At 47.7% G+C, this 25,912-nt stretch overlaps 1 protein-coding gene across 1 annotated transcript; it reads right to left on the bottom strand.

Annotated features, from left to right (window-relative positions):
- Nucleotides 1–379: 379 nt before the first annotated feature.
- ST6GAL2 (ST6 beta-galactoside alpha-2,6-sialyltransferase 2) lies at nt 380–22,883 on the bottom strand. The gene is made up of 5 exons (XM_060117755.1): nt 22,016–22,883; nt 15,594–15,691; nt 13,596–13,697; nt 10,848–11,022; nt 380–633 (listed from the first exon to the last, which is right to left on the bottom strand). The coding sequence occupies exons 1-5, from the start codon at nt 22,881–22,883 to the stop codon at nt 380–382; spliced, it is 1,497 nt and encodes a 498-aa protein (XP_059973738.1).
- Between the last annotated feature and the right edge of the window lie 3,029 nt (nt 22,884–25,912).

The following is a 25,912-nucleotide window of genomic DNA, read 5'->3' as shown; positions in this document are numbered from 1 at the left end:
GGCACAATTGATGGGACATGTACTGTCCCTCAGCATGGGTGCTTCCAGGTACAAACTGTGTCATCTATCCGGTGTATCCCTGACACCTGCTGCTGAAACCAGCCCTAGTCAAGAGAAGACTAACATTTTGAAGCCATTTACCCATTTGTTATGCATTTGCTTTTTTTCTAGCTATTCTTTACAGAAGTTTTTTGCAACTTTCTTGAGTTTATTTCTTTGAGTTCCATTTCTGTATTCAAAGCAGTCGTAAATACTCAATGGCTTAGAAAGGGAAGGACCCCCGTGGCCACCACGAAGTCCCAGCTGGCGACCGAAGGCCGCGCCACCTCCAGGGCACCTTCCAGCATCTCCAGGACTCGGACGGAGCCCGGCCGGCCCCTCAGGCTCCCGGCGGGCAGCGCACGGCCCGCAGCCCGGGCAGCACGACCTTGCCCTTCCGGTGCAGGTCGCCCTGGGCGCCCGTGTTGAGCCGCTGCACCAGCAGCTTCTCGTAGAGCAGCGGGTGGTAGGCGCCCAGCGTGCAGGCCGCGTCATAGTAGGGCTCGTGGTAGTGGCACAGGTCCGTCTGCCTCACGGACGGGATGTACTCGTACACGTGCACCTCGCCGCACAGGGCCATCATGAGCAGGATACCTGCAGGAGAGACCGGAGCCGTGAGCAATGTGGGGAGGGGCCGCGTCGGCCCTCACGCTGGATCCAGATTCGCGGTCGTGCCTTCCCTGTCTGTCTAGGCATCTCTCTGTCCTTCTGACCGTGACATTGGAATTGTCTGTTTACAGTCTGTCTTTCCCACCAGACGGCAGGGGATCTGGGGGTTAGGGCTGGGCCTCATCCATCTTTCTGTCACTAGTGGCGAGCACAGTATCTGGTGGAGAGTTGGGGGCCCGTGCTTGTTGAATGACTATATGATCTGCTTTATTGCTTTTTTAAAGGTAACGAGGTGGGGGACGTCTTTGAAGGGGAGGGGGTGGAGGGGCACGGCTGGGGCAGGAGATTCCTGCCCTGTGCCCCCGTCCTTGTCGGCTTCACTTTGTGGCTCTAACTTCCAGTGAGTGGCACGCGTGCGGTTTGGGGGCTGGGGGCGTGTTAAGACGTCATGCTATGAAACATTCACTCGCCCAGTTGACTGCTGGGGCCCCAGGAATGAGAGAAGAAAAGACAAAAGTGATCAAACTTAGGGAAAGGACAGTCAGCGCCAGATCTGCATCCCCAAGTCAGAATATCACGTACCACCTTCTACATGCAGGTGCAACTGATTTGCAGCAGGACTGTGATATAACAAAGAAGCGCATGTTATAGAAAAACAGATGCTAAAATAGTTGCTTAAACGGAAAGAGATGGAGACACAGAGTTCAAAATTAACATTAAAATTATTTTTCTCACTGGAACTATCAATATTAAAGTTGCTTTCATTTCTTCTTTTTTTTAAATGTTCAAAATAGCTATAAAGCCATATGACCATTGAGCAGATCTCATTCTGGATCTATGCTGAAGAGCTTTCCTTTCCTAGCTCCACCATCATCTTTGTTAACATTCTTTAAACTTAAAAAACATATGGACTTCCCTGGAGATCCAGTGGTTAAGACTCCGTGCTTCCAATGAAAGGGGTGTGGGTTTGATCCCTGGGTGGGGAACTAAGATCCCACATGCCGCATGCTGCAGCCAAAAACAAAACAAAACAAAACAACAACAAAAAAAACATCCCAAGAGGAAAACAAAAGAATAAAAAATATGCTTAGCCTTTTATGAAAGGATATCCCTTGTTATGAAAAACACATGAAGTCACACATTTAGCTCCTGTTACAGACAAGGTTTCTCTGCAGAGAACAATCGTATTTCTAATTAATCAACTGTGCGTGCATCATGAAAATCCCCACAACTGGAGAAAGTACCGCACGAGGGGCCCAGGGGAGCAGTGGGAAGGGCCTGGTTTTGCCTGGGGATCCAGAAAGGTCCCCAGGGAGGTGAGGCCTGAACCCGCAGGTACCATCTTGGGCGGGGCGGGGTGGGGGGAAGAAGCGGAGGGGAAGCAGAAAGGATGCCAGAGAGGACCCTGGTGTCCTGTTGAGAAGACGTCAGGATGTGCCTTGAGGGCCACGAAGCTGCTGTGGCTGAGAGTAAACCATGCTCCTAAAGAGAGACAGAGATTCTTCAGGTCAAGGTCTAAGAAGTGACACTGTTCCCAACAGCTGCGTCGAAACAAGTCCCTGGTCAGTCCCCCTCTTCCTCCCAGCTCTGCGGGCTCCCTTCTCCCCTCCCGCGTCCGAGCGTCCGTGGGCCCGCCCACCGTGACCGTGATCCAGGTGAAGCCAAGAGAGAACCGAGGACCAGCACCTTCTTCCTCAAGTCACCGAGGGGGTGGGCACCAGCCCAGCATCGCACAGGCGATAAGATCTCTGCCTCTTTTGTTTTTTTTTAAATTCTTTTCCCACTTAGGTTATTACAGGATATTGAGCAGAGTTCCCTGCGCTATACAGTAGGTCCTTATTGGTTATCTCTTTTAAATATAGTAGTGTGTACACGTCAATCCCAAACTCCCAAACTATCCTGCCCCCTCCTTCCCCCTGGTATCCCTGCTCTGTGTACATTTCTCCTCATCCTCACAAAATCACCCATGAGGAATTGACACAGTGGATGAGAAAGCCATGTGCCCGGAGAATTACATTCGTTTATTCCTGTGACTTTAAACCTTTTTTTGTTGTTTGTTTGTTTTTGCGCTACGCGGGCCTCTCACTGTTGTGGCCTCTCCCGTTGTGGAGCGCAGGCTCCGGACGCACAGGCTCAGCGGCCATGGCTCACAGGCCCAGCCACTCCGCGGCATGTGGGATCCTCCCGGACCGGGGCACGAACCCGTGTCCCCTGCATCAGCAGGCGGACTCTCAACCACTGCGCCACCAGGGAAGCCCCTTTTTTCTTTTTCTTTTTCTTTTCTTTGACTTTAAACCTTTGATGAGCAAGGCTGCCTCTGCCGTGTGTGTCTCTGGGTGAGAGTCACAGGCCTGTGTCTATGGAGCTGAGGACGCTTCAGTGTTTGCCCATCAGGGTGCGCGCTGGCCGCCCGCTCTCCCTTCCCTTCCCTGGGTGTGGCGTGTGGCCAGCTGTGCCCAAGGAACCACATCAAAGCATCCCAGAATCCTTCATTCCTGAACATCCTCCCCCTGTATATTTATTACAACAGTTTTCCTGCAGCGCAGTGCAGAGGCTTCAAGGGTATCTTTTTTAAAATAAATTTATTTATTTATTTATTTATTTTTGGCTGCATTGGGTCTTCATTGCTGTGCACAGTCTTTCTCTAGTTGTGAAGAGCAGGGGCTACTCTTCGTTGCGGTGCACGGGCTCTAGGTGCGCCGGCTTCAGTAGTTGTGGCACGCGGGCTCAGTAGCTGTGGTTCGCGGGCTTAGTTGCTCCGCGGCATGTGGGATCTTCCTGGACCAGGGCTCGAACCCGTGTCCCCTGCATTGGCAGGCGGATTCTTAACCACTGCGCCACGAGGGACGTCCCCTTCAAGGGTGTCTTTTGCACAAAAGCTTTTGATAAATGAGCGTGGAACTGTGTCTAGAAACCACACTCTCGTTACTGTCAGCCCAGAACACAGCCTCATCCACAGGGGCTGCGACCAGCGTGCACTAGCTGTCGCCTTTGCAACTCTGGTCTCCAAGTGGGTGGATTTCAGAAGCCACTGTCATTCCTGAGAGATGCTGCTGTCCTTCCTCGAAAGCAGTTCTCAGCCTTCAGCATGAAAAGACGACCTGGCAGTTTGTTAAAATGCGGATTCCCGGGCTTGTCGCCATCCCTGGAGACCTGGGTTCCCTGGTGTATGTTGGGGTCCAGGAAATGGAGTTTTTTTTTTTTTGGCCGTGCCACGTGGCATGTGGGATCTTAGTTCCCCCGACCAGACCAGGGATCGAACCCATGCCCCCTGCATTGCAAGGGCGGAGTCTTAACCACTGGATCACCAGGGAACTCCCAAGGAAACGGAATTTTTAACAAGCATTCCTAAACAACCTGTGGTGAAGGGCCATTAAAAAAATTCCTATCCATCACTGACCAATACTTCTGTAAAATACACGAACAATGAACTGCTAGAAAAATGATCACATATTAGGTTGCCATGCAATGTCAAATTGCTATAAAACCTTCCAAATACGTTCAGTTTCTACACTGATCTAGTCGTAGACTAATAACAAACCTTCCCGGACCAGTGCTGGTCTGCTTACCATGCTTGGAGGACCAGGCTGGTCTCACATACGTATTCTTTGAAAAACTCTACTGTAAGGATCCCAGAGGTGTCTCCTTAGTAGCTGACCATTCTGCATGTTAGACAACTAACCTAGAGTTGAACTGCTACGCACACCCAAGTAAGAAGAAGTTTGAGTAATTTCTCTAGATGTCCTTGCTATCTACTTGGCCTCAAAGGTCTACTAAGTGCTCGAATCTGGTTATTGTTTTCTGGGAAGTTTTCCAGAGACAAGGTTTCCTCTTACTGCTAGTGAACTACTATCAGTACATTTTAAATCACGTATTTATTAAATAGACAATATAGATTTCGTCATATGACTGGGCAAAAAGTTATGGTTTCACTGTAAGTAAATAGGTATATTTTTGCATTTTCATATATAAATACTTTATATTTTAAAGTGACTTCTAGAGCTTCAGAAATACTGAAATTTGCTAGGTAGTTCACGGCCGTTCAAACTGAAGGCCGACAGAGGTTCAGGAAGTGTCTTATTTTGAGTTATCTGTGTACATCCTCCTGGTTTTTGCATCTCATTTTGTGCTTCCATATGAACTTGTGGGTTCCTATAACCACGAGCCTTGGTCCAGAGCATCCTAAAATTTAAGTTAGAGCCGAATCTGCTCTAAGTGATTAAATGACAACCAGCTGTAGTCCTGATATCAGAATCGGTATGGTAGCACCTTCAAAGGGAAGGGAAAATCAATTTATAACTCATTGGTACATGTGAAAGGTGGACAAGATTTATGAAATCAAAGGTGGAGGATATTTTTTCTTATTTAAAATTTATTTTAGACCGCATGGTCATTTCATTTGGCATACGTATACTCTGCTTATTAATTTATTAAGGCCGATATCACACATAAATTTGAGTTTAGATTCAGACTCTGTCATATAATAAATACTGAAAATCATTATTAAATATGGTTATATCTGCACATCACTTTTCCTAGGGGTTAAGAGTACTTAGTCACACACAAAACCCTGAAGATGAAACTTCTTCATGTATTGCAAAGGGGACCTAGGTGGACCTCAATGTCAGGAGGGGTGTAACAGTCCTGGCACAGCTCGGGGTATGTGTGGGGCGGAGAGACTGTGGGACCTATAGGGTTGGGACCAGACCGGGAGAGACCAGAGCTGTCAAGCACGGTTAGAAGCCTCTTCAAGTAATCTCACACATATATTCAACTGGGCACAGTGCTGAAAACTGGGGATTCGGAGAAAGTTTCTTTAAGAAAAAAAATTAAGTAAATCCAACTAAAGAATGAAACTTTAAGTTTCACAGTAGGTGGCAAGCTCATAACCTACAGTTCTTAGGACAACTTGAAGAAAGCGTCTTAACTACTGCACTGAGAACAATGTCTGAGCACTGCCACCAGCATCTCTTCTGACGTGTTGTGATGCTGGGCCCTGTCATCCACAAGTGACGTCAACACCAACACGTGGTCCTCAGATGTTCTCTGAGGTACACTGACAAGGTACCGTGCTGGGAGGCCCCAGCTTACTTCCGGGTTTGATGATTTGCTAGGAGGACCCACCAGACGCAGCACATAGCCAGTGATTTATTACAGGCCTGCTGTGCCTGGCACACACCAGCATTCCAGACTCCAGAAGGAAGCAGGTGCTGGGCGTGGACCCACTGCTGCATAAGCATCTGGGCACAGTGATCCACCCTGGCACTTAAGGGGGCCTCCCCAAACCCAGGCTCCCAGATGCCAGCCAAGGGTCAACCCTGCAAGCAGGGCTCCCAGCCATCGGCAGTCAGGCCTGCCATGGTGGCTCTTTTCTGCACAGATGCCGTATATACCTGGAAATTCACAGTATCACGTTAGCTCCTAATCATTTCCCCATGCCAGGCGGACACGGGGAATTCACAGCTGGTTATGCTAAAAATGTTTTTTTGTGTGTTTTTCATTTCCTTTCTTAGGAATGCTCAGGATTACCCAAAAAGCGAAACGAATACAAACCATCGAATGCGGTGCTATTCAGTAAAGAATTTTTTTAAACAATCACTTAAGGAACTTTTATGTTACATAATTTTGTTTATGGACTACCAAAAAATAACTGCTTTCATCACTAACAAAATTTTACTGCTTTCAGTGTGGAGCCAGACTTTTTGATGGGCAGATCAATATTGAGACACTTTTTAATGAATTTTTCCAAGCCAATCAAAATGGGCATACAGCCAGTTCTTAAAAATCTTTGAACATAATTCATAATTCAATTAATGTTAAGTTTTTTGGTCAGTTTTTACAAATGAGGAGGGATTCATTTGAAGAAAAAGAAGTGCAAATTTTCCTGGGCAATTATGACTCAAGAGGCATTCATTTGCCAAATTACAGGTTTTAAAATATTGTATAATTCAATATAATTATCAAACCAATTAAAAAGCATTTCCACTGGTCTTAATAAAATGTCACATGATATGACTCAGCATAACAAGCAGTATGTACACTCATTTATTTGTCCACAACCTGGATAAGAAGCAAACTTCCACCCATGTTCAGATGATCACAGACCCTGAATGAATGAGGTTCCCCTATAAAACTCTACTTTGCATATATATAGATGCCTTTGATATGTGTCAGAGTCCAGCAGAGTTTAATCATTGAGCCTTCACCTTAATTGTGCTCACACGGAAAACTGTCTTACTTTGCACCTGGCAAAATATTTAAAGTAACAACACCCCAAATCGTTCACAGTAATAGAATTTTTTCCTTGATGAACGGATCCTTTTAATGTGGAGCAAAATAAGCTATGGATATAAACAGAACCTAATGCAAATGACAGGAAAAATACTGGCTTTCATCTATTCCAGGTAGCACTTGAACATAATTCACGTGTGAGGTAAACTAGAAATTTCTGAGAATGTCCAATAAAACACTGCAAAACATGTTTCTGAATGAGGGGTGAGGGTGAAAGGTTAAGTGTATTGAATATGCTGATCTAATGGAAATCTAGCAGCTATTCTGTGGTTTCCCCATAAATTCATCATAAGATGGAAAATTATGAGAACTATACTTAAGATTATTGAAGAAGCACAAATGACATTTTAAGTGATAATTCCAGAAAATATCTGTAATTAAAAGATGGATTGGAAATTTGCATTTCATGAAATAAAATAATTTAAGAGGCATCTACTATATTAAGTAAAATCATATAATGCATAAATAATACTTGAAAGCCAAGTTTTTAGCTCATTTATATTGTATTATTTGATCAGGATTCACTATTTAATGTGAATAAATAGTGAATTTAAATGTAAAATGTAAAAAAATGTAAATGTAAAAAACTGTTCCTGATCAACATAATGTGATTGGTTTTACACACTCATAAATATGGATGTTAAGTGGCTAATTAGTTTGGGTTAATGTGTTATTATTTTGTGTTAACATCTGAGTTTGGATGATATATTGGAAAATTAGAACCCCAAACTCAAAATAAAATGGAAAAGAAAGGAAGTTATGACTTGTTTTTAAGCATATTATTCTTGTGCATGTATTAACTAGGCTGAGATTCTAGCGTTTGCATCTGTGAATTCTAGAAACATCACTTATGATATAATCAGTAGAGGCAGAACGAGGCGTTGGTGGTTTGTACAATAAAGGCCTTGTCACCTGTAGGCTAGAGGAGTCCCTTCTCTTTGCTGCTGGTAGGGCCGGTGCACCAGGCCCATCTGCCTGACGATGCTCAGCCCTGAGCCCTGGGGGGTGAAGCTGGGCCTCCTGCTGGGCTGGAGGCCCCACCACCTCAGGTGGCAAAACCATCCAGCCAGGCTGCAGGACCCCAGACGAGCTCACGGACCTTCTGTGACAACATCCGTCTGTATGAGAGCTACACCGAAACAATGGGATTCCAAGGAAATGATTCCCTATGCTCAGCCAGGCCGTGGTGCGGTCAAAACCCACTGCCTAGTACCAAAAACGAGAGAAAACCTCCAGTATCCAACTGGGGATGCAAGAGAAATGTCCCTCATGTGTGAACAAGCAGCTCCCAGCGGGCTGAGGGTAAGGGACCTAACAAAGCGAAGGAGCTGTTCCAGAGAAACCAGTCCCATGGAGCATCTAAATCGCCTGGATCCACGCTACTTCCTTCTAATTTAAAAAATACATGTGCAGTGCCAGAGGGGTAAGAATCCCTTCACTGCTGCTCTGGAGAAGCGGATGGTTCACGGCATACGTCTCTGAGGCACTTACTATTGTAAGGCTGTCCTTCTGTGACCTGGAAGGACAAATATGGCCTCTGGTCAGAATTCAAAGAAAAAGCGGTAAGTCAGTGTGACCCGGAAGGACAAATATGGCCTCTGGTCAGAATTCAAAGAAAAAGCGGTAAGTCAGCGCTTCCCAACAATGATCGACACGCCATACCCTTTGCTCAGCCCTCATTCTCCTGGGAATTTATCTTCAGGAAATCTGATTGATAATAGCAAACATCTTCTATCCCGTGTGTCCTCACCCACAGGGCACAGTGTCCAGTGGGACCCTGATACCTTCTCCATGAGCTCCTTTTCATCCTTTTGTGGTCACCAGGATGTAGCAGTGCTGTCCTTTACAGCCTTCCCTGTGGTGGAGACGGTCTCCATCTACACTGCCTAGGACTGAGCCACCGGGAGCACATAGCTTTGAGAGTTTGAAATGGGGCTCGTGCACCAAGGAAGAGAAATTTTCCTTTTATTTGGTCCTAATTAACTTAAATCTAAGCAGCCACCTGTGGCTAGTAGCCGCTATACTGGACAGGACAGTACTAGAAAATAATAATGATTGCGAACGGCCTGATAAAAAGGTGTTGTTATGACTCCCTTTTCTCCCAGGAGCACAGGGACTTTCACACGAGTCAGTGACTCGCCCATGGTTGGAAACCCAGTGACAGCAGAGAAGGACTGTCGCTCAGCCCAGCCGACACCCCTGCAGTGACATCCGACTGCAGTCCCCTTCATCCCGGAAAAGATGCCACCCAGGCAAGCAGCAGCCCCTGAAAACTCCAAACAAACGCTCAGCAAATAGCTGTGAAAGGAAGCTGTCCACACGTGGCAGGATTTCTTTCAACACATGAGGAAATAGTGTCCTCCAGCTACGACTATGTCAGTGGAAACCTTCAAACTGCACGTTGACAGTAAGGGTACCTGACAGCCCTCACGGGTCTCCCAAGCTCTTGCTGTAATCAAATATCGGCCACAGGAATTCACGGGGAGGCACGGATGGGAAAAAGGCTTGATCAGATGGCCGCGTCCTGTTACGCTGTCTCAGACTCATTCCATCCCGTTAAACGTTCTTCCCTAAATCCGCAGGATTCCGTGAAACCGCACAAAAGACACAGCACTTAGGATTTCGCAAAGTGACTTGGAAACAAAGCACCTTGATGGCACGACATAAAATGGGTGGGAGGAGTTATGCTTGAGGAAAATAGCACGCGGCGTCGTTAATCTGTCTTGAATTCTGCGTAAAATATTTCACATTTTTATAGTACCTCGAACCCGCTTCAAAACCCACAAGGCTCGCTTCGGATACTCCTGCGCCTTTGCATCCCTCACCACCCCGCGTCACCTCCACAAACGCTCCTTTAGTCATGGGGACCTACTGTGCACCCGAGTTAAGGTGCAGGGTGTAAATCCATCGAAGTTAGGGTGGAGAACATGAGCAGTGGTTTATGGACAAAGTTACTATCCTCTGGTTCCACGGTAGCTTTCACATGGCCAAGGGGATCTAAGACCTCCCTTAATATTACCCTATTCAGGTAAAACCAAGGAAATGTTGGGGCAAGAGGCTGAAACACAGGAAAAGAAGTGGGTTAAGACCGCAAACTTGTGGATCGAAGCCTGGCTGCAGAAAAATACACGAGAGCCAAGTGTGATGCCCTTGTTACAGGAAGTCCATTCTCAGATTGCAGCTGGCGGGTCTGCTGGAGAGAGTGGGACATGGCTCTAGAATCCGGTACTCAAAGCCCAGACCTACCAGGAAACTTGCAACGTCTGGGGTGTGGTCCTCTGGCTACAAACTCCCATCCTTCATCCGGGCCCACATCAGCAATATGCACACGAGTGGGTGGTAGGTCCCAGCTGGCCCTGGGGTCTCCAGCCCTTGAGTCTCTTGGTGACCCACAGGGAGTCCCCAGGCCTCCACCCTGAGAAACCGCAGCTTCTATTTCCTGTCGTTGGAAAACTTGCCAGGAGCCCTGAGCTTCCGTCAAGGGTTCAGTTCCCGTGAGGCCACCGCCTGCAGGCAGACGGTCACCAGTCCAGCTGAGCCAGCCTCCCAGCTGTCCCCGCCGAGGGGCCAGGCAGGGGAGTGAGGCCACCCCATGACACAGCTGAATACGTGCAAGTGACCCCACGAGGCCTGTGGAACGGAGGGGTCACCCAGCCGGGCCCATCTTGACCCACCCGTCACGAGGGAAGGTAAAGCAGTCCTCGTTTCACCCTTGGAAATGTTGGGCTGGGGGAGGTGTTACGTGCCCATTGGAAACTGGGGCAGTGTCTTTGCGCTCTTTTCAGTTCATCTATTTTCCCTCTAAAGCCACCTTCTAGGTGCTCTTATCATCTAACACGAATGTATACTTGTTAAACCCTAAGCCTCACCCCGCTGCCCAGCCATCCTGCCTTCTGGCATCCACCTACCAAGGAAGCCCGATGACGGCGGGTTCGGCTGGATCTTCTCCTTCGTGTTCTCCTGGATGATGTCCCAAAGCTGCCAGATAAACTTGGGGTGAAGAATGTAAAATGGTTGGTTTGGGTTTCTCTGACGGTGCTGAACATACGGAGTGAACAGGTTGTAATCCGGCTTCTTGTACCACTAAGAGGAAAAAATAACACAGTCAGAGGACCACGCCGTGAAGAGGAAGCCAGGCAGTGCCTGCGTTGCGGGGTATTTAGAGGCCGAGGGGCTGGGCTGGGAGGGGATGCGGACCCGCTCTTCTGCAGGCATTTCCGCACTGGATGAGGGGGTGAGTACAGAGGTGAGGTCTAGCCTGGGGAACCGGTGACTTATTCTTTAGTAAAATGAGGGAGAAGGGCTAGGGTGGGGTCACTGGACTTTTCTGGAAAGGGCCAGATAGTAAACACATCAGGGTTTTAGGGCCATAGAGTGTCTGCTGCTACTATTGGGCTCTGCTGTGTATCTACTTGGAAAGCAGCCACCGAGGGTACAAGATGAATGGGCGAGGCTGTGTTCCAATAAAACTTTATTTACAAAAACAGGGGCACACCAAAAAAAAAAAAAAAAAAAGAAGAATAAACAAAAAGAAAAAAAAGCAAGGAAAAAAAAGAAACAAAACCAAAAATACATGGCCAGATGGCCCATGGCTGTAGTTTCAATCACTGTATTTCAGAAATATGTTTTCCCAATCTAATCTCTAGTGCAGAAAGATGTCAGTAATTGCCTGGGTCTCGGGTCGGGTCTGGGAGATGGATGGGTGGGCACAGGGGACTCTCTGCAGCAGCGGAAAGATTCTGTTCCTTAATTGTGGTGCTGGATACAGGACTATACACTTGCTACTACCCATCAAAATGTGCACTTACATCCGTTACACAAAAATCACTGTAAGGAAAAAATAAACAATAAGGTTGATTTAAAAAACAAGCCTTCAGGGCTTCCATGGTGGCGCAGTGGTTGAGAGTCCGCCTGCCGATGCAGGGGACACGGGTTCGTGCCCCGATCCCGGAAGATCCCACATGCCGCGGAGCGGCTGGGCCCGCGAGCCATGGCCGCGGAGCCTGTGTGTCCGGAGCCTGTGCTCCGCAACGGGAGAGGCCACAGCAGTGAGAGGCCCGCGTACAGCAAAAAAAAAAAAAAAAAAAAAAAAAAAAAACAAGCCTTCAGAGCCACCGAGAAATGGGATTTGGAGGTGTGTGGGGAGAGGCTCAGCTCATAGGGCTCTGACAGTCCTTTCAAACAGACAACTCAGCCAAAGATGGGCTTGGATGAAGATCCCAAGGAATAGTCCCTGGTTGAATGGGGTCTGTGGCTTTAAAAATTTTGACAAGGACAGGCCAGATCATCTTTAGTGAACTGTGCCCCCAAACCCTGGGGCAGGGAGAGAGAAAGCAGGGGCCCACAGCCACAGCCTCTCATGGGTCCACCAACAGCAAGAACGCTGTCAGAACTTAAAACCACAGAACCTCAGGCTGGAAGGAAGCTGACAAGTTCAAACACCCACTTGATACTGGTTCTCAGTAGATGGTGTATAGGAGAATCAACCAGAGAGCATTCTTGAAAACACACATGGGGGACTTCCCAGGTGGCTCAGTGGTGAAGACTCTGCGCTCCCAATGCAGAGGCCCCGGGTTCGATCCCTGGTCAGGGAACTAGATCCCACATGCATGCTGCAACTAAGAGTTCACATCCCACAACTAAAGAGCCCACCTGCCACAACAAAGACCCAGTGCAACCAAATAAATAAATAAATAATTTTTAAAAACCAAAAAAAAAAAAAAACCACACGTGGAGGATGGATATGCCCGGATTCCTGGGAAATGGGCTCTGATGTGAACTCCTGGTTGAGAATAGTTATAATCCTGCCAGGTATGTGTCCAGCCTCTGTCTTAGGAGGCATGATGACAGAATGCTCCTTCCAGAGGGACCATCGACTGTGGGAAGCTCTCCTGGATAGTTACCCCCGGTGGGGCTGAGCTCTGTTCCCACATTTCCCACATTCACCTTAGGAAGCTGGCATCCTCTCGGTTCACGGCAGAACAGGTCCACAGACCCTGGCACAGCTGATAGCAGCGCTCACGGGGCTAAACTGTAACCGATCTTCCCAGCCCCCTTTCAGAACAAGTGCGCTGGCTCTTCACGCCAGGTTTCACCAAAAGTAGAGAGGCCGTGAATGTACTCATACCTTGCTTATATTTTGATGGCTAGTAACAACCTTGTTTACACTGTATCGTATAAGATTAAAAAGATTTGGAGGCAGAAGCCAAGAGTGGCACACTCAGGAAAAGCCTGTGACACGTTCCATTTCAATAATAAGGATTCCCAAAGTTAGCCTTTCTTGCCAAGAACTTCCCATGTATTTCAAAAGGTCTTGTAACTAGTTGAAAGGTGATGTAACCGTCTCACAGTGGAAAAATTTGGAGTTTAAGCAGCCCAACCTCTGGTGTCGCTAGGACTTTCTGAACATCTAGACATTGTACATTTTTCTGTTCTTTAAATCCTCCGGAAAAACACTTTAGCGTCAGAGGGACTTCACTCAGCAAGGGTGCTACTGCAACCGGGACTCAAACTGTGTGAACACATGTGAATTTAATTCGCACCCACAATTGATTTCATTCTGCCTGTCAAAGTTTCATCCCTGATTTACTCCCATTATGTATCGGTCAAAGGCGCTGGCTGACCCACAAGGGTGGGGGCACCAAGGAAATACTCACCAGGTGAAGATTTGCAGAATATGGAGCTGGGTCCCAGGCCACCAAGATGACATCTTTATACAACGAACTGTCAATGAAGTGATGCCTGGGGTTGGTCAGAATCTGCAAATACATAGCAGAATCATTTCAAAACAAGGGTTTGGGCCTTCACAATTATATTTTAAAAAGAGGTAAAAATTTTAAAAAGGAGGGTTTCCCTGGTGGCGCAGTGGTTGAGAGTCCGCCTGCCAATGCAGGGGACACGGGTTTGTGCCCCGGTCCGGGAAGATCCCACATGCCGTGGAGCGGCTGGGCCCGTGAGCCATGGCCGCTGAGCCTGCACGTCCGGAGCCTGTGGTCCGCAATGGGAGAGGCCACAGCAGTGAGAGGCCCGCGTACCGCAAAAAAAAAAAAAAAAAAAAAGAAATTTTAAAAGGAGTTTTGGAGCAAGAAAAAAAAAAGTTTCTGGGGGAGGGAGAGAGGCAGGCTTTACACGCTAAGGCACTAAGGAAATATTTAGACAAAGGAGGGCTTTCTTTTTTAAGAAAGGAACCAGGGATTTCCCTGGTGGTCCAGTGGTTAGGATTCTGGGCCTTCATTGCCAAGGGCCTGGGTTCAATCCCCGGTCGTGGAACTAAGAGCCCGCAAGCCATGCGGCGCCACCAAAAAAAAAAAAAAAAAAAAAAAAGCAGCAGCACTGGAGTCATCTAGAGGCACTAGCTCCTGATGCAACTCCTGGCTGAGTAAGCCCCCGCCAACGACAACTGCCCTCACTGGCCACTGGAGAGACAGCTGCAGGCCTAGAAGGCCTACTGAGTGCCAACCTCAGGACAAATTGGGCCCAGAGGCCAGGAGACGTGAATCCACCCGGTATGACCGTCCCCCCTCTGGGGCCCTCTCTGGTCCTGAGTGAGTCCTTCAGTCTCACCTGCCAATCAGATTTTGTCAACTATAGTCTGGGGGAAAAAGGATGCATTGGATTTGCTTCATTTTTAAGATGGAATTTTCCCACAGTTTTTAAGATGCCCTCTTTTCCTTCGCATTTTAATATTTCTGAAGTTAGGGAGTATCTCACGAGGGACCTGTATTTTTTTTTTTTTTTTTTTTTTTTTTTTTTTGCGGTATGCGGGCCTCTCACTGTTGTGGCCTCCCCCGTTGCGGAGCACAGGCTCCGGACGCGCAGGCTCCGGACGCGCAGGCTCAGCGGCCATGGCTCACGGGCCCAGCCACTCCGCGGCATATGGGATCCTCCCAGACCGGGGCACGAACCCGTATCCCCTGCATCGGCAGGCGGACTCTCAACCACTTGCGCCACCAGGGAGGCCCTGGGACCTGTATTTTAATTTGCTGGGGCTTATGTCCTCCTCTCTTAAAAGCTGTCATCAGACATATGAGGAACCTTCAATCAGTGGCGACTCTGAATTCAGGAAACCGGGGCCTATTTCTCACCACTGTAGGCTGCGAGCCCAGAGCCCGATGAAGAAAGCTGATCTTTGGTTCTGCAACAAACTCACCATAAATTGCTCATCACCCCATTTTTCTCTATACAGTTTGAAACTCTAGAAATTATTGTGGTTTGTTCTGAGATGAATTTTGCTATGAATTTTGGAAAACATTCTTATTGAGAACATAGAAAAAAGAGAGATTTTCCTTTTTAAAATGTTCAATAACAAAGTAAAGTTTCTGAGCTGTTCTTCTGACCCTTGAATTCTGTTCCTTTGCTTTTCTCCCCTCCATCCCCATGATTTACTCTGTGTACCTTTCTTTTCCTCAGTTCACAAAATGCAATATGTTACATATATATTTGTACCTCTACTCTGATTTTTCCTTTTGATCTTATTTACTTTCTTCCTACTCACAGCACACACGAATTCCCATTTCTCTGCATTTTTCCTCACTAATTCTTTATAATTACAAGACCTTTAGAAATAAGCAAGGTTGTGGTCATGGATAACTGGGTGATTTCTCTTCATTCACCCAGTTAAGCTATTTACCTAGGAAACAGTCCACCCATCTTACCTGGGAATTAATGATGCGGACGGTGGTTTTATTTCCAACATCCTTCTCGTAGCCATGTGTAGGAGCAGAGTTAAATCTCAAAACTGCATCGTGGGAATCTGAGGGCACATAAGTGACAAACTTACTTTTTTTCCCTCTGCATAAAAATCAGCATAATCTAGGAAAATATCTTAAAGCAAATCTTTCAATACCTGAAGCTAACTAGACCCCAATAAAATTCAGATACCCACACACACTGTTTGGCATACTTATTTATTTAGAATGAGATCCTGGCTGGGGGCAAGTAAACATAAAAACATATCAATCCATTACAAGCGGTCCTATATCATCGAAGTTATATTTAGATACTTGGTATGTGTTCACGGTCTTGAAAGACATGCTTTACACAGGAAATTTCAAGACATATGTGTGTATCTAGACTGCTTTGTGAAGTCTAATGTGTCTCCCAGAAACAGGGCTGAAAGCAGTTAATCAGCGATAGGGAATTTCTATGCGTTTTCTTCAGCTTCAAAAACCCCATGCACGTTCCTAATTTAACTTGGAGCAAACAACAAAGCCTGTCTGTGAGAGAGTGAGAAGCGAGATCACGTATCTCTGATTTGTCAAAGAGCCTTGTAGGTCCACGCTGCATGCACTGTGGCCAGAGCCTGCACCAGCCCCTAAAGCAGCCGGCCTTCTTCTTGCATATCTGCCATCCCTTCTGAGGGTCTCCTTGGGAGGTAGCTTCCACCTTCCCTAAGCAGCACTCAGTGGGCATGCCAGCACTAGAACCACGTTACGAAACAGGTTGCCCTTCTCCACAAGCTCAGAACTCGGAAGAATTTGGATGCCAGTTTTGAGCATCAAAATCACTATACTTTTGGAACACATGCCGTCCAAAAATCCTACAACATTCTTCTAGGGGAAATTTTCCAGGAGTCGGCAAGCTATGGCATATTTTAGTAAATAAAGTTGTACTGTAACAGACTCACTGGTGTTTATCTGTCGTCTGTAACAGCAGGGTTGTGACAAAGTCCCTATGGCTCACACAGCCTAAAATATTTACTACCTGGCTCTTAAAAAAAAGGAAAAATAAAGTTTGCCTATCTCCAGATTTGACGCGATCTATGCTTTGCATAAATGATGCCAAAACCCCCCAATACTTCCAACTTTCTTTACTTCACAATTTAAGCACACGTTTGCAATTTGGGCGGGTAATGATTTGTCTTATTATTATTATTGAATAGTATTTCGTCATAAAAATTCAGATGATACTTGAGCTAGAAAAATCAGATCACCCAAAGCAGTGGTTCTCACTTTTTGGTCTCCGGATGACTTTACACTCTTGAAAATTACTGACAACCCAGAGACCTTTTGTTTATCTTGATTACAGATTTCAGAATATATCATATTAGTGAGTAAAATAGAAAAATTGTAAATGTTTATTTATTAATTTATCTGTAAAATACATTTTTATGAGAAATAACTACATTTCAAAAAATAGTGAGAAGGGCACTGTTTGAAATGTTTGCAAATCTCTTTAACGCCTGGCTTTTTAGAAGATAGTTGGTTTCATATACCTGTTTCTCTATTCAATCTGCTGCAATATATTGCTTTAGTTGAAGTATATGAAGACTCAGATATATCGTTGAAAATGGTGGGAGTATTTCAAGAGTCTTTCCAGATGACTAGGAATATTCTCCTCTGATACTTCATCGTAACTCCACAAGAGTTAGTTTCTGAAAGGTTAGTGGCAGTGTGGAATGTGAAACAGTATCAATTTTTGTGCTGTTACATTAAAATCCATTAGTTAATCTTGCTCTCAAAATGGATGATTCATCCAAAAAAAACAAAAAAGACCCAGTCAAAAAATGGGCAGAAGATTTAAACAGACATTTCTCTAAAGAAGACATACAGATGACCAACAGGCACATGAAAAGATGCTTAACATCGCTAATAGAGAAATGCAAATCAAAACTGCAGTGAGGTACCACTCATACAGGCCAGAATGGCCATTATCCAAACATCTACAAATAGGAACTTCCCTGGTGGTCCAGTGGTTAAGACTCTGTGCTTCCACCGCAGGGGGTGCGGGTTCGATCCCTGGTCAGGGAGCTAATATCCCGCGTGCTGCATGGTGTGGCATGGCCAAAAGTTAAAAAAAGAAAAGTTTACAAGTAATAAATGCTGAGAGGGTGTGGAGAAAAGGGAACCCTCCTACACCATTTGGTGGGAATGTTAAGTCGGTGCAGCCACTGTGGAAAACAGTATGCAGGTTCCTTAAAAAGCTAAAAATAGAGTTGCCATATAATCCAGCAATCCCACTCCTGGGCATTTATTTGGAAAAGACAAAACTCTAATTTGAAAAGACACACGCACCCCAATGTTCATAGCAGCACTATTTACAATAGCCAAGACATGGAAGCAACCTAAATGTCCATCAACAGATGAATGGATAAAGAAGATGTGGTCCATATATACAATAGAATATTACTCAGCCATAAAAAGAATGAAATGATGCCATTTGCAGCAACATGGATGGACCTAGAGATTATCACGCTAAGTAAAGTAAGTCAGACAAAGACAAATATATGATATCACTTATATGTGGAATCTTTAAAAATGATACAAATGAACTTATTTACAAAACAGAAATAGACCCACAGACAAAACAAATTTATGGTTACCAAAGGGGGAACGGGTGGGGGAGGGATAAATGAGGAGTTTGGGATGAACATATACACACGACTATATATAAAATAGGTAATCAACAAGGACCTACTGCATAGCACAGGGAACTATATTCAATATCTTGTAATAACCTATAATGGAAAAGAATCTGAAAAAGAATATATATATATATATGTATGTATAACTGAATCACTTTGCTGTACATCAGAAACTAACACAACATTGTAAATCAACTATTGGGTTGGCCAAAAAGTTGCGTAAGATGTTATGGAAAAACGAACTTTTTGGCCAACCCAATATATTTCAATTAAAAAAATAAAGGATGATTCATCCATGTATATTTTGTAACACTGTGCAACGGTCATTTGGAAGCTATCAGTTCAATAAGTAATGCAGATCTTTCAAATATTGAAGCATTTCATTATAAAGTATCAAATATCATTAATGTCACCATGGATCTCATCACTTTTTAAGTTTGGGAAGCTTCCAAGCTCAGGGTTGAAAGATTTAATTTTATCACTGGCAACAAACACTGTCAGTTATTTTCCTAAAAGTGAAGGCTTACTTACTTCCTTTTTGAGAAAATATCTGCCAAACGTCCAAGTCTAAATTAAGTATGTCTATCAGTCGTCTGTTTCAAGTATAGTTGTGTTTTGTGACAAAAGCGGCTAGTGCGACTCACAGCTCCCTGTCTGTCTGTGCATAACCGTCTGTCCTTCTAACCGTGATATTGGAATTGTCTGTTTATAGTCTGTCTTTCCCACTAGCAAGCAGAGGATTTGAGGGTTAGGGATGGGCCTCATCCATCTTTCTGTCACTAGTGGCGAGCACAGTATCTGGTGGAGAGTTGGGGACCCATGCTTGTTGAATGACTGTATGACCTGCTTTCTTGCTTTTTTAAGGTAACAGGACGCCAAATCCCAAGCTCGCTATGGGAAGATGCCCCCTCCCTACACAGCCTCCTCCCTACTCTCCCATTTCCCACACACTTCCCAGAATCCGAGTTTCAAGTAACAGATCCTGACCTCCCATTCAAGGCGACAGCTGTTAAGTTCAGAGTACTCTTCTCATCTGCAGTGTGTTTCCACGGGATTGCTGCTACTGATCTCACTACCAAATTATTATTATTTACAGGAATGGCTGAAAAAAGATCTCACCACTCTAGAAAAGAATGTTCCACGTTTCCAAAACAGTTCAGTTTGCCTTTCAATAACATATTCAAAGTGGAGGTGTTTAAACAGTTACAAGGTATGACTCAGTCTAACAGAACTGGGGATACAGGACGGCACTGCCCAGGGAGCAGCCAGCAGAGCCACTTGTAACCCTGGCGCCTCCTTGGTCCCCTGGGGGTGGGGTAGGGCAGGGGCTGAGCCCTCAGGAGCGGGGGTAGAGGGGGCAGACAGGGGGCAACCTGCAGGAACTTTTCTAGCTCTGCCCTCAGTTTTTCATAAAACCACGACCTCGTGCAAGACTTCTAATCTTCACTTAGCCAATTCACAAGTAGATGCTTTGGGATGAAGGCAGATTTAGCTAAACAGTACAGCATGCCCGGTTCCAAGTTTCCTGAAGGACTCTGCTATGTGAATTTGTTCTCACCAGGAGAGGTGTTAACAACTGTGTGTTGATAAGCCTCTGTATGTTCAGGGGAGTCGGAAGGAGAAATGTCAGCACATGGCAGGCACAAGGGCTGATGCTGAGAGATGCCAGCTTATAAAAAAGCGAGACTTCTTGTCTTTACGAGTTGAATTGTGTTACGTTACATACTCTTAAAAAGGTATCGATAGCTATAAAATTGGATTCAAAGGAACTGAGGCAAAACGATAGAGAATTTAAAAAATTTTCTGAGTGTTTGTTCTTCAGTTGCCTTTCTACGATTCTAATCATGAACCTTTGCATAAATGCAGACGCTATCAATTAAATGTGGATACTAGAAACTAACAAAGATATAACTGACGTGTCATGTTCCCCAGAAATGCGGAATTCCCAGTCTCTTTCACACTCTCTTCCAAATTCTGAATAGAGGAGAGTTTACAAGACTCCAGTCAGGGATATTTACACCAGAATAAAGAGCAAGGGAATTCTCCCAGGCAGGTGAGAGCAAGGCAAATGTGCAGCTATGATGCAGTGGGGCTTAAAACAAAGCAAAAAAAAAAAAAAGAAACCAAGAGCAAGTCACTGCCTGCTTTAAAGCGTGCTGCTTAAATTCCTTCTTCCGTGATTAATCATGGTCCTCGAAAACCAGAGAGAAGTGTGGCTTTACTTGGCCCTGGGGGCCTCTGAACCAATGCTCTTTTCTAATTGGTAGCAGCCACTCGACTTGGCTTTGGCTGCAAGCTTATGTGACACACAGACAGCGTGATTACGAGTCTGCTTAATGTCAGCTCGGGGACACTGGGACCCCAGGCTGCAAGTCCAGACTTGGGCCTTATTTTTTCAACTTCTTAAAAATTTCACATTCAGCCTCATTCCCAAGAGCCTGTGGGAGGAGGTCTGGGCTGTGCAACCTGATGATAAGGGTGTCACCCTATTTCAAGATGGCTCTGGAGTATCAGCCACTCTTCGAGGACACGGAACAATGAATGGGCCCCAGAAACAAGGATTCCTTTCTATCAAGTGGGCAGTGCCCCCTGAAGGTCACGTCCAGGTCAGCTACGAGCTAACACCATCCACCTGGGAGAATGTATGAGGGCGTTGTTTTACATCTGGCCTCAAGGCAGACGCTGCGTCTGATCCACACTTGTTTGCTTGGTACCTAGTATGGAAGCCAGCACAGAGTAGAGGCTACATGCGTGTTTGCTAAATGAGCTTAAAGGGTCACGGGTGCAGCACCAGGATGGGCTGGGCACTGAGGGGACTCAGGGGCATTGGACTAGACTGCAGGTTCCTGGGGAAGAAGGGATTCTGCATCCAGATGCAGGAGCCCTCCCGAGCCGCCTGCCTGCCAGCCAGCCGCGCAGATTTGGGGCTTCAGGCAGCAACATCAACTCTTATCTGCATTTCCAGCCAGCCTACCTTCCTGCCCTGCAGACTTCAGATTTGCCAGCCGCTAGAACGGCAGGGGCAAGGCCTTAAAATAGATCTTTCTCTCTATACATATCCCACCGGTCTGTTTCTCTGGAGAGGCCAGACTAACAGGGGTGTTCTCAGGGCTCAGGAATGGATTTGAAGACAGTTCAGAAGGGAAGATTGAAGCCCAGGCTGCAGCTGGTTATCTGCCATCCTGGAGAAGGTCCCTGGGAGGCGGCTGGGACCCAGAGGCTGGGTGTGTGCCAACCTTAGAGGTGACGGTGCCCACCGGATCAATACTCTCACCAGCTGTCGGGCTCTCCGCAGAGCCCAGGGACAGGGATTTAGTCCTTGAACGAGTTAAAATTATCATCCTGCAAACTCCTGTTTGGAGCTGCCCCCTAAGGCTCGTCGCCCGGTGGGGTTTCCCCTGCTGTCCTTTCTGCTCCTGCCACATTAAGGGGTCATCAGGGGTGCAGGCCCAGCTGGGAGCTGTCAGTGCACAACGTGGGCTCTGCAGGAGGTGGATCCTGAGACCGGGGCGGTGAGAGGGCCGCGGGCTTCCCTTTCCCGGGCCCCCAGCTCCTGGGAGGATGCCTGTCTCTGCTCTGAGTCTCCGCAAAGGAGACCTCTGCTGGAATTCCACCCGCCGAGGTCATTCCGTCCCAGGGAAGGAAGACCTAAGACTTGCCAGAAACACAGTGCAGGAGCGGCCACCTTGCGGGCAAGGGGCCGCGGGGACCCACCTATCTCTTCGCCCAGGGACGAGTTGAGGATGGCGCCGGCCGACGTGACCACGGCGCAGGTCCGGAGCCCGCGCGGGAGCAGCCGACCGAGCGGCACGGCGGGGACCAGCGCGCGCCAGCCGAGCGCCGAGAAGGGCGGCTCGCTGCCGTCCAGGGTGCGCACCTGCACGCGGCCCCGCAGGGCGCACAGCAGCTCCGTGCGGCTCCGCCCGGCCGCCCGGCGCCCCCGGAAGCGCACGCCGTGCTTGTTGGCGCGCAGGTAGGCGCCCATGGCCTTCTGCAGGCGGGGGTGCAGCATCCGCGCCGACGCGTCGCCCTTCCAGAGCCGGCGCAGGAGCGCCCGGGACGTGGACGAGTACAGCCGCTGCTCGTCCTCGCCCACCCCGGGCTCCGCGCTCCGGCTCTGCCTCCGGGCCCCTCGCTTTGCCCGCCGCCCCCGGGCCCAGCGCGCCGACCGAGCCCCCTCCGGGCCCCACGACGTGCCCGGAGCGGCGTCCTCCGGCGGGAAAGCGCTTTGCGATGTTCTCCCCGTCTGGGGCGAAAGGAAGTCGTCTTCATTTTCAAAGCCGTCTGGGGCCCACGCCCGCAGGTCGCCTGGCCCTGCGTGGAGGGGGCCATACGGGTGTCTGCGGGGCAGCCCCCTGCGAGCGTCCGCACCCTCGGGCAAGCCCTCCGAGGCGCCCATGATGGCCCGCTGCCTTCCCTGTGCGGGCAGCAGCCTCCTGGTCTCCAGGAAGGAGAAGGAACTGGGCGCGGGCTGGGCAGGGTTGCTGTCGGTGAAGTACAGGAAGATCGCCAGGAAGAGGAGACCCCAAGCGAATATCCCGCAGAGCATTCCTTGTCTCCATTGCTTCAAGTGTGGTTTCATGGCAGGTCCGCGGGGTCAGCACCTGGCGTCCCGAGGCAGCGGGAGGCGGGATGGACCTGAAAAACAGCCGGGTGTCACATTGAGGCGTGCGGGACAGTGCTGGGGACAGTCTCTTTAGAGGGTCTCGGGAGGGTTAGAAGGGGCATCAGAATCCAGTGTCATCCGGAGCTTCGGCCAAATTCAGGGGTCATATGCCCCCCACCCTCACATCTGCAAGACAAGGGGTCCCACTGAGGCAGGACGTAGATGGCCACCCCCCCAAGGTAAGCAAGTGGAGGTTTGTTCCCTGTGGCCCGATACTCCCAGACGAGAATAGCAGGACAATCGAGACAGGAGGCTGGGCCCTGCCCAGAGAGAAGGTAAGAGACCACATATTCCTCATTCTCGAAGTCAGGAGACTTCCCAGACTAGAAAGCTCCTTGGAGGTCAAAAAGGGAGTGATGTCAAGTGTATCCATAGGCCTCTCCACGAGAATCCATCTCGGCTAAGAGATGCACACACAGGGGAGGACCCTGAGATATACCAAATACAGACTCAGAACCAGGCAAAGCGAGATGACCGGCCAAAGGAAACCCGGAAGAAATGCCCCATATAAGTGATTCAAACTGCCATGAGGGCACGACTCTCATTCTGAGTCCGCCCGTGTGTCTATCCATGCGTACTTTACCCTTTTCCTCCTAATAAACACTCTACTTGTTTCACTACTTTCTGTCTTTGTGGGAATTCTTTTCTGCAAAGCCGAAGGGCCAGGGCCTTGGCACTGACCATGGGTCTCGTGGCTTGGATTCGGTGCTGTCACTGCTGCGGCCCGACCTTGATCTCTGGCTGGGAACCGAAACCCTGCTTCAAGTCGCTGCCGGCCGAGGCCAGCCGAGACCACCGCCACCTCAGCTGAGGGTCTTGGGAGAGGGGAGATGCGGTGGAAAACCGCATCTTGGAAAACCTCTGGGGGCACCTCAGTGATGTGTCTACCTCCCCACCGAGGGCTACTTAACCCGGGCCCATCCCAACAAGGTCTCCCCTCAGCTGGGTTACAGATTCCAATTTGGTGAAGCAGGCAGGAGGGCTCAGCAGAGTCTGTCCTCTCGCACCTGCTCATCAGACCACCACAGGCTCACAGCTCAGATATTGTACAGCAGCACAGCGGGCTGTGCGTTTCAAGGGAAACTTCCAGAAGGGCCCCAGTAAGCGAGGACCCAGGGACTGAGGCTGCAGGGGAAGGTGATGTCGAGGTGTCTGTGAACCTCAGAGCAGCCCCCAGATAATCGCCCTCACCATAAGCCTCTGATGGAATAAGAGGGACAAATGTCAAAATTCTAAACAAGGGAGGAGATGAGAGAGCTAGGTGAGCCTCCAACTGGGAAAGGGTGAGGGAGGAGGCGGAGATGAAGTACAAGATACAGAGTCAGAGAGAAGGACCCTCTTCTCCACTCAGTAGCACAGCCCACGATTATCGCTTTTTTGTTACTCAGGTAGCAAGCACAGTGCTTGGCACTCAAGGAAATGACAAAATATCAATAAGAAATGCACCTAATGTGGCTGATAGCAGATCACGAAGTCGTCATAGTTGCACTTGCTCTTTTCCCCGTCCCTATATGAACCAGTCTTCACAAGGGGCCTTTCCTATCAGTATGGAGGGTCCTCAAAAAACTAAAAATAGAGTTGCCATATGATTCCGCAATCCCACTCCTGGGCGTGTATCAGGAAAAACTCTAATTTGAAAAGACACATGCACCCTTATGTTCACAGCAGCACTGTTCACAATAGCCAAGACATGGAAACAACCTAAATGTCCATCAACAGATGAATGGACAAAGAAGATGTGGTACATATATATACAATGGAATACTACTCAGCCATAAAAAAGAATGAAAGAATGCCATTTGCAGCAACATGGATGCAACTAGAGATCATCATACTAAGTGAAGTAAGTCAGAAAGAGAAAGACAAATACCATATGATATCTCTTTTATGTGCGATCTAAAATACAACACAAATGAACTTATCTATGAACAGAAACAGACTTGCAGGCATAGAGAACAGACTTGTGGTTGTCAAGGCAGTACAGGGAGGGAAGGATTAGGAGTCTGGGGTTATTAGATGCAAACTATTACATAGAGGATGGATAAACAACAAGGTCCTGCTCTATAACACAGGGAACTCTATTCAATATCCTGGGATAAACCATAACAGAAAAGAATGTGAAAAAGAATATATATGTATAACTGAGTCACTTTGTTCTACAGCAGAAATTAAACACAACATTGTAAATCAATCATACTTCAATAAAATTTTGAAAGAAAGAAAAATAAAAAAAGAAATACACCTAAGCTTTAGGAATGCAAGCAAAGCCTCAGAAAAGGACAAACATAAGGAATACTAACTGAGCTGTGGGAGCTGTAAGCTGTAGCGCCCAGAGCCCAGCACAGGCCGGCCCTGAATAAGTACTGGTTGAAAGAATGATGTGTGTGTGTGTGTGTGTGTGTGTGCGCGTTGGGGGTTGGAGCTGTGTGTCTGCAGGTGTGCACAGCTGTGTGTTGGTGACGGTGCTGGAAGAAGTGGGGAGACCAGCTGGGGGGAAACCAGGCTGGGAAGCTGCCCCTTCCAGCCTTGGGGGTGGGGATGGGGGCCTACTGGGAAGTCGGGGCCACGTGCTGTGTGAGAAATGGGGAGGGGGAGGTCTCTGAGCAAGGCAGGGAGGTGCTGGTGGCAGGGGCTTTCAGGGAAGTGGGGGGCAGGGAGGAAGGAGGGAGGAAGTGGGGTAAGGGGGGCCTCAGCAGCAAGCAGACACTCCCGAAGCCTGTCTGATGGGAGGGGCTCGCAGAGGGGACTCCTCCCCCACCTCCAGGCCTCCAGGAAAACCAGGAGGCAGGTGAGGACAAGGCCGTAATGCAAGGGCAGTGGGTTTTACTCACATAAGAACTGAAATCAAAGTGGGTGATCCCTAGGTCAGTGTAGTCACCTGGGGAAGCTATACACTATCTCTGGTGGAAAAGAAGATGTGCGAAAGTGAGTAGCCCACATGCCTG

This window comes from Mesoplodon densirostris, chromosome 14, assembly GCF_025265405.1.
Source record: "Mesoplodon densirostris isolate mMesDen1 chromosome 14, mMesDen1 primary haplotype, whole genome shotgun sequence".
NCBI classification, from domain to species: domain Eukaryota; kingdom Metazoa; phylum Chordata; class Mammalia; order Artiodactyla; family Ziphiidae; genus Mesoplodon; species Mesoplodon densirostris.
This window is presented reverse-complemented; position numbering and strand designations above follow the sequence as displayed.

What these genes read in the sequence shown, in the direction of transcription:
- ST6GAL2 (XM_060117755.1), bottom strand. Translation starts at nt 22,883, where the DNA reads ATGAAACCACACTTGAAGCAATGGAGACAAGGAATGCTCTGCGGGATA. An exon ending in GTCCCTGGGCGAAGAGATAG is followed by an intron (nt 15,692 to 22,015) that starts GTGGGTCCCCGC and finishes ATGTGCCCTCAG; the next exon opens with ATTCCCACGATGCAGTTTTG. An exon ending in ATTCTGCAAATCTTCACCTG is followed by an intron (nt 11,023 to 13,595) that starts GTGAGTATTTCC and finishes TTTTCCTCTTAG; the next exon opens with TGGTACAAGAAGCCGGATTA.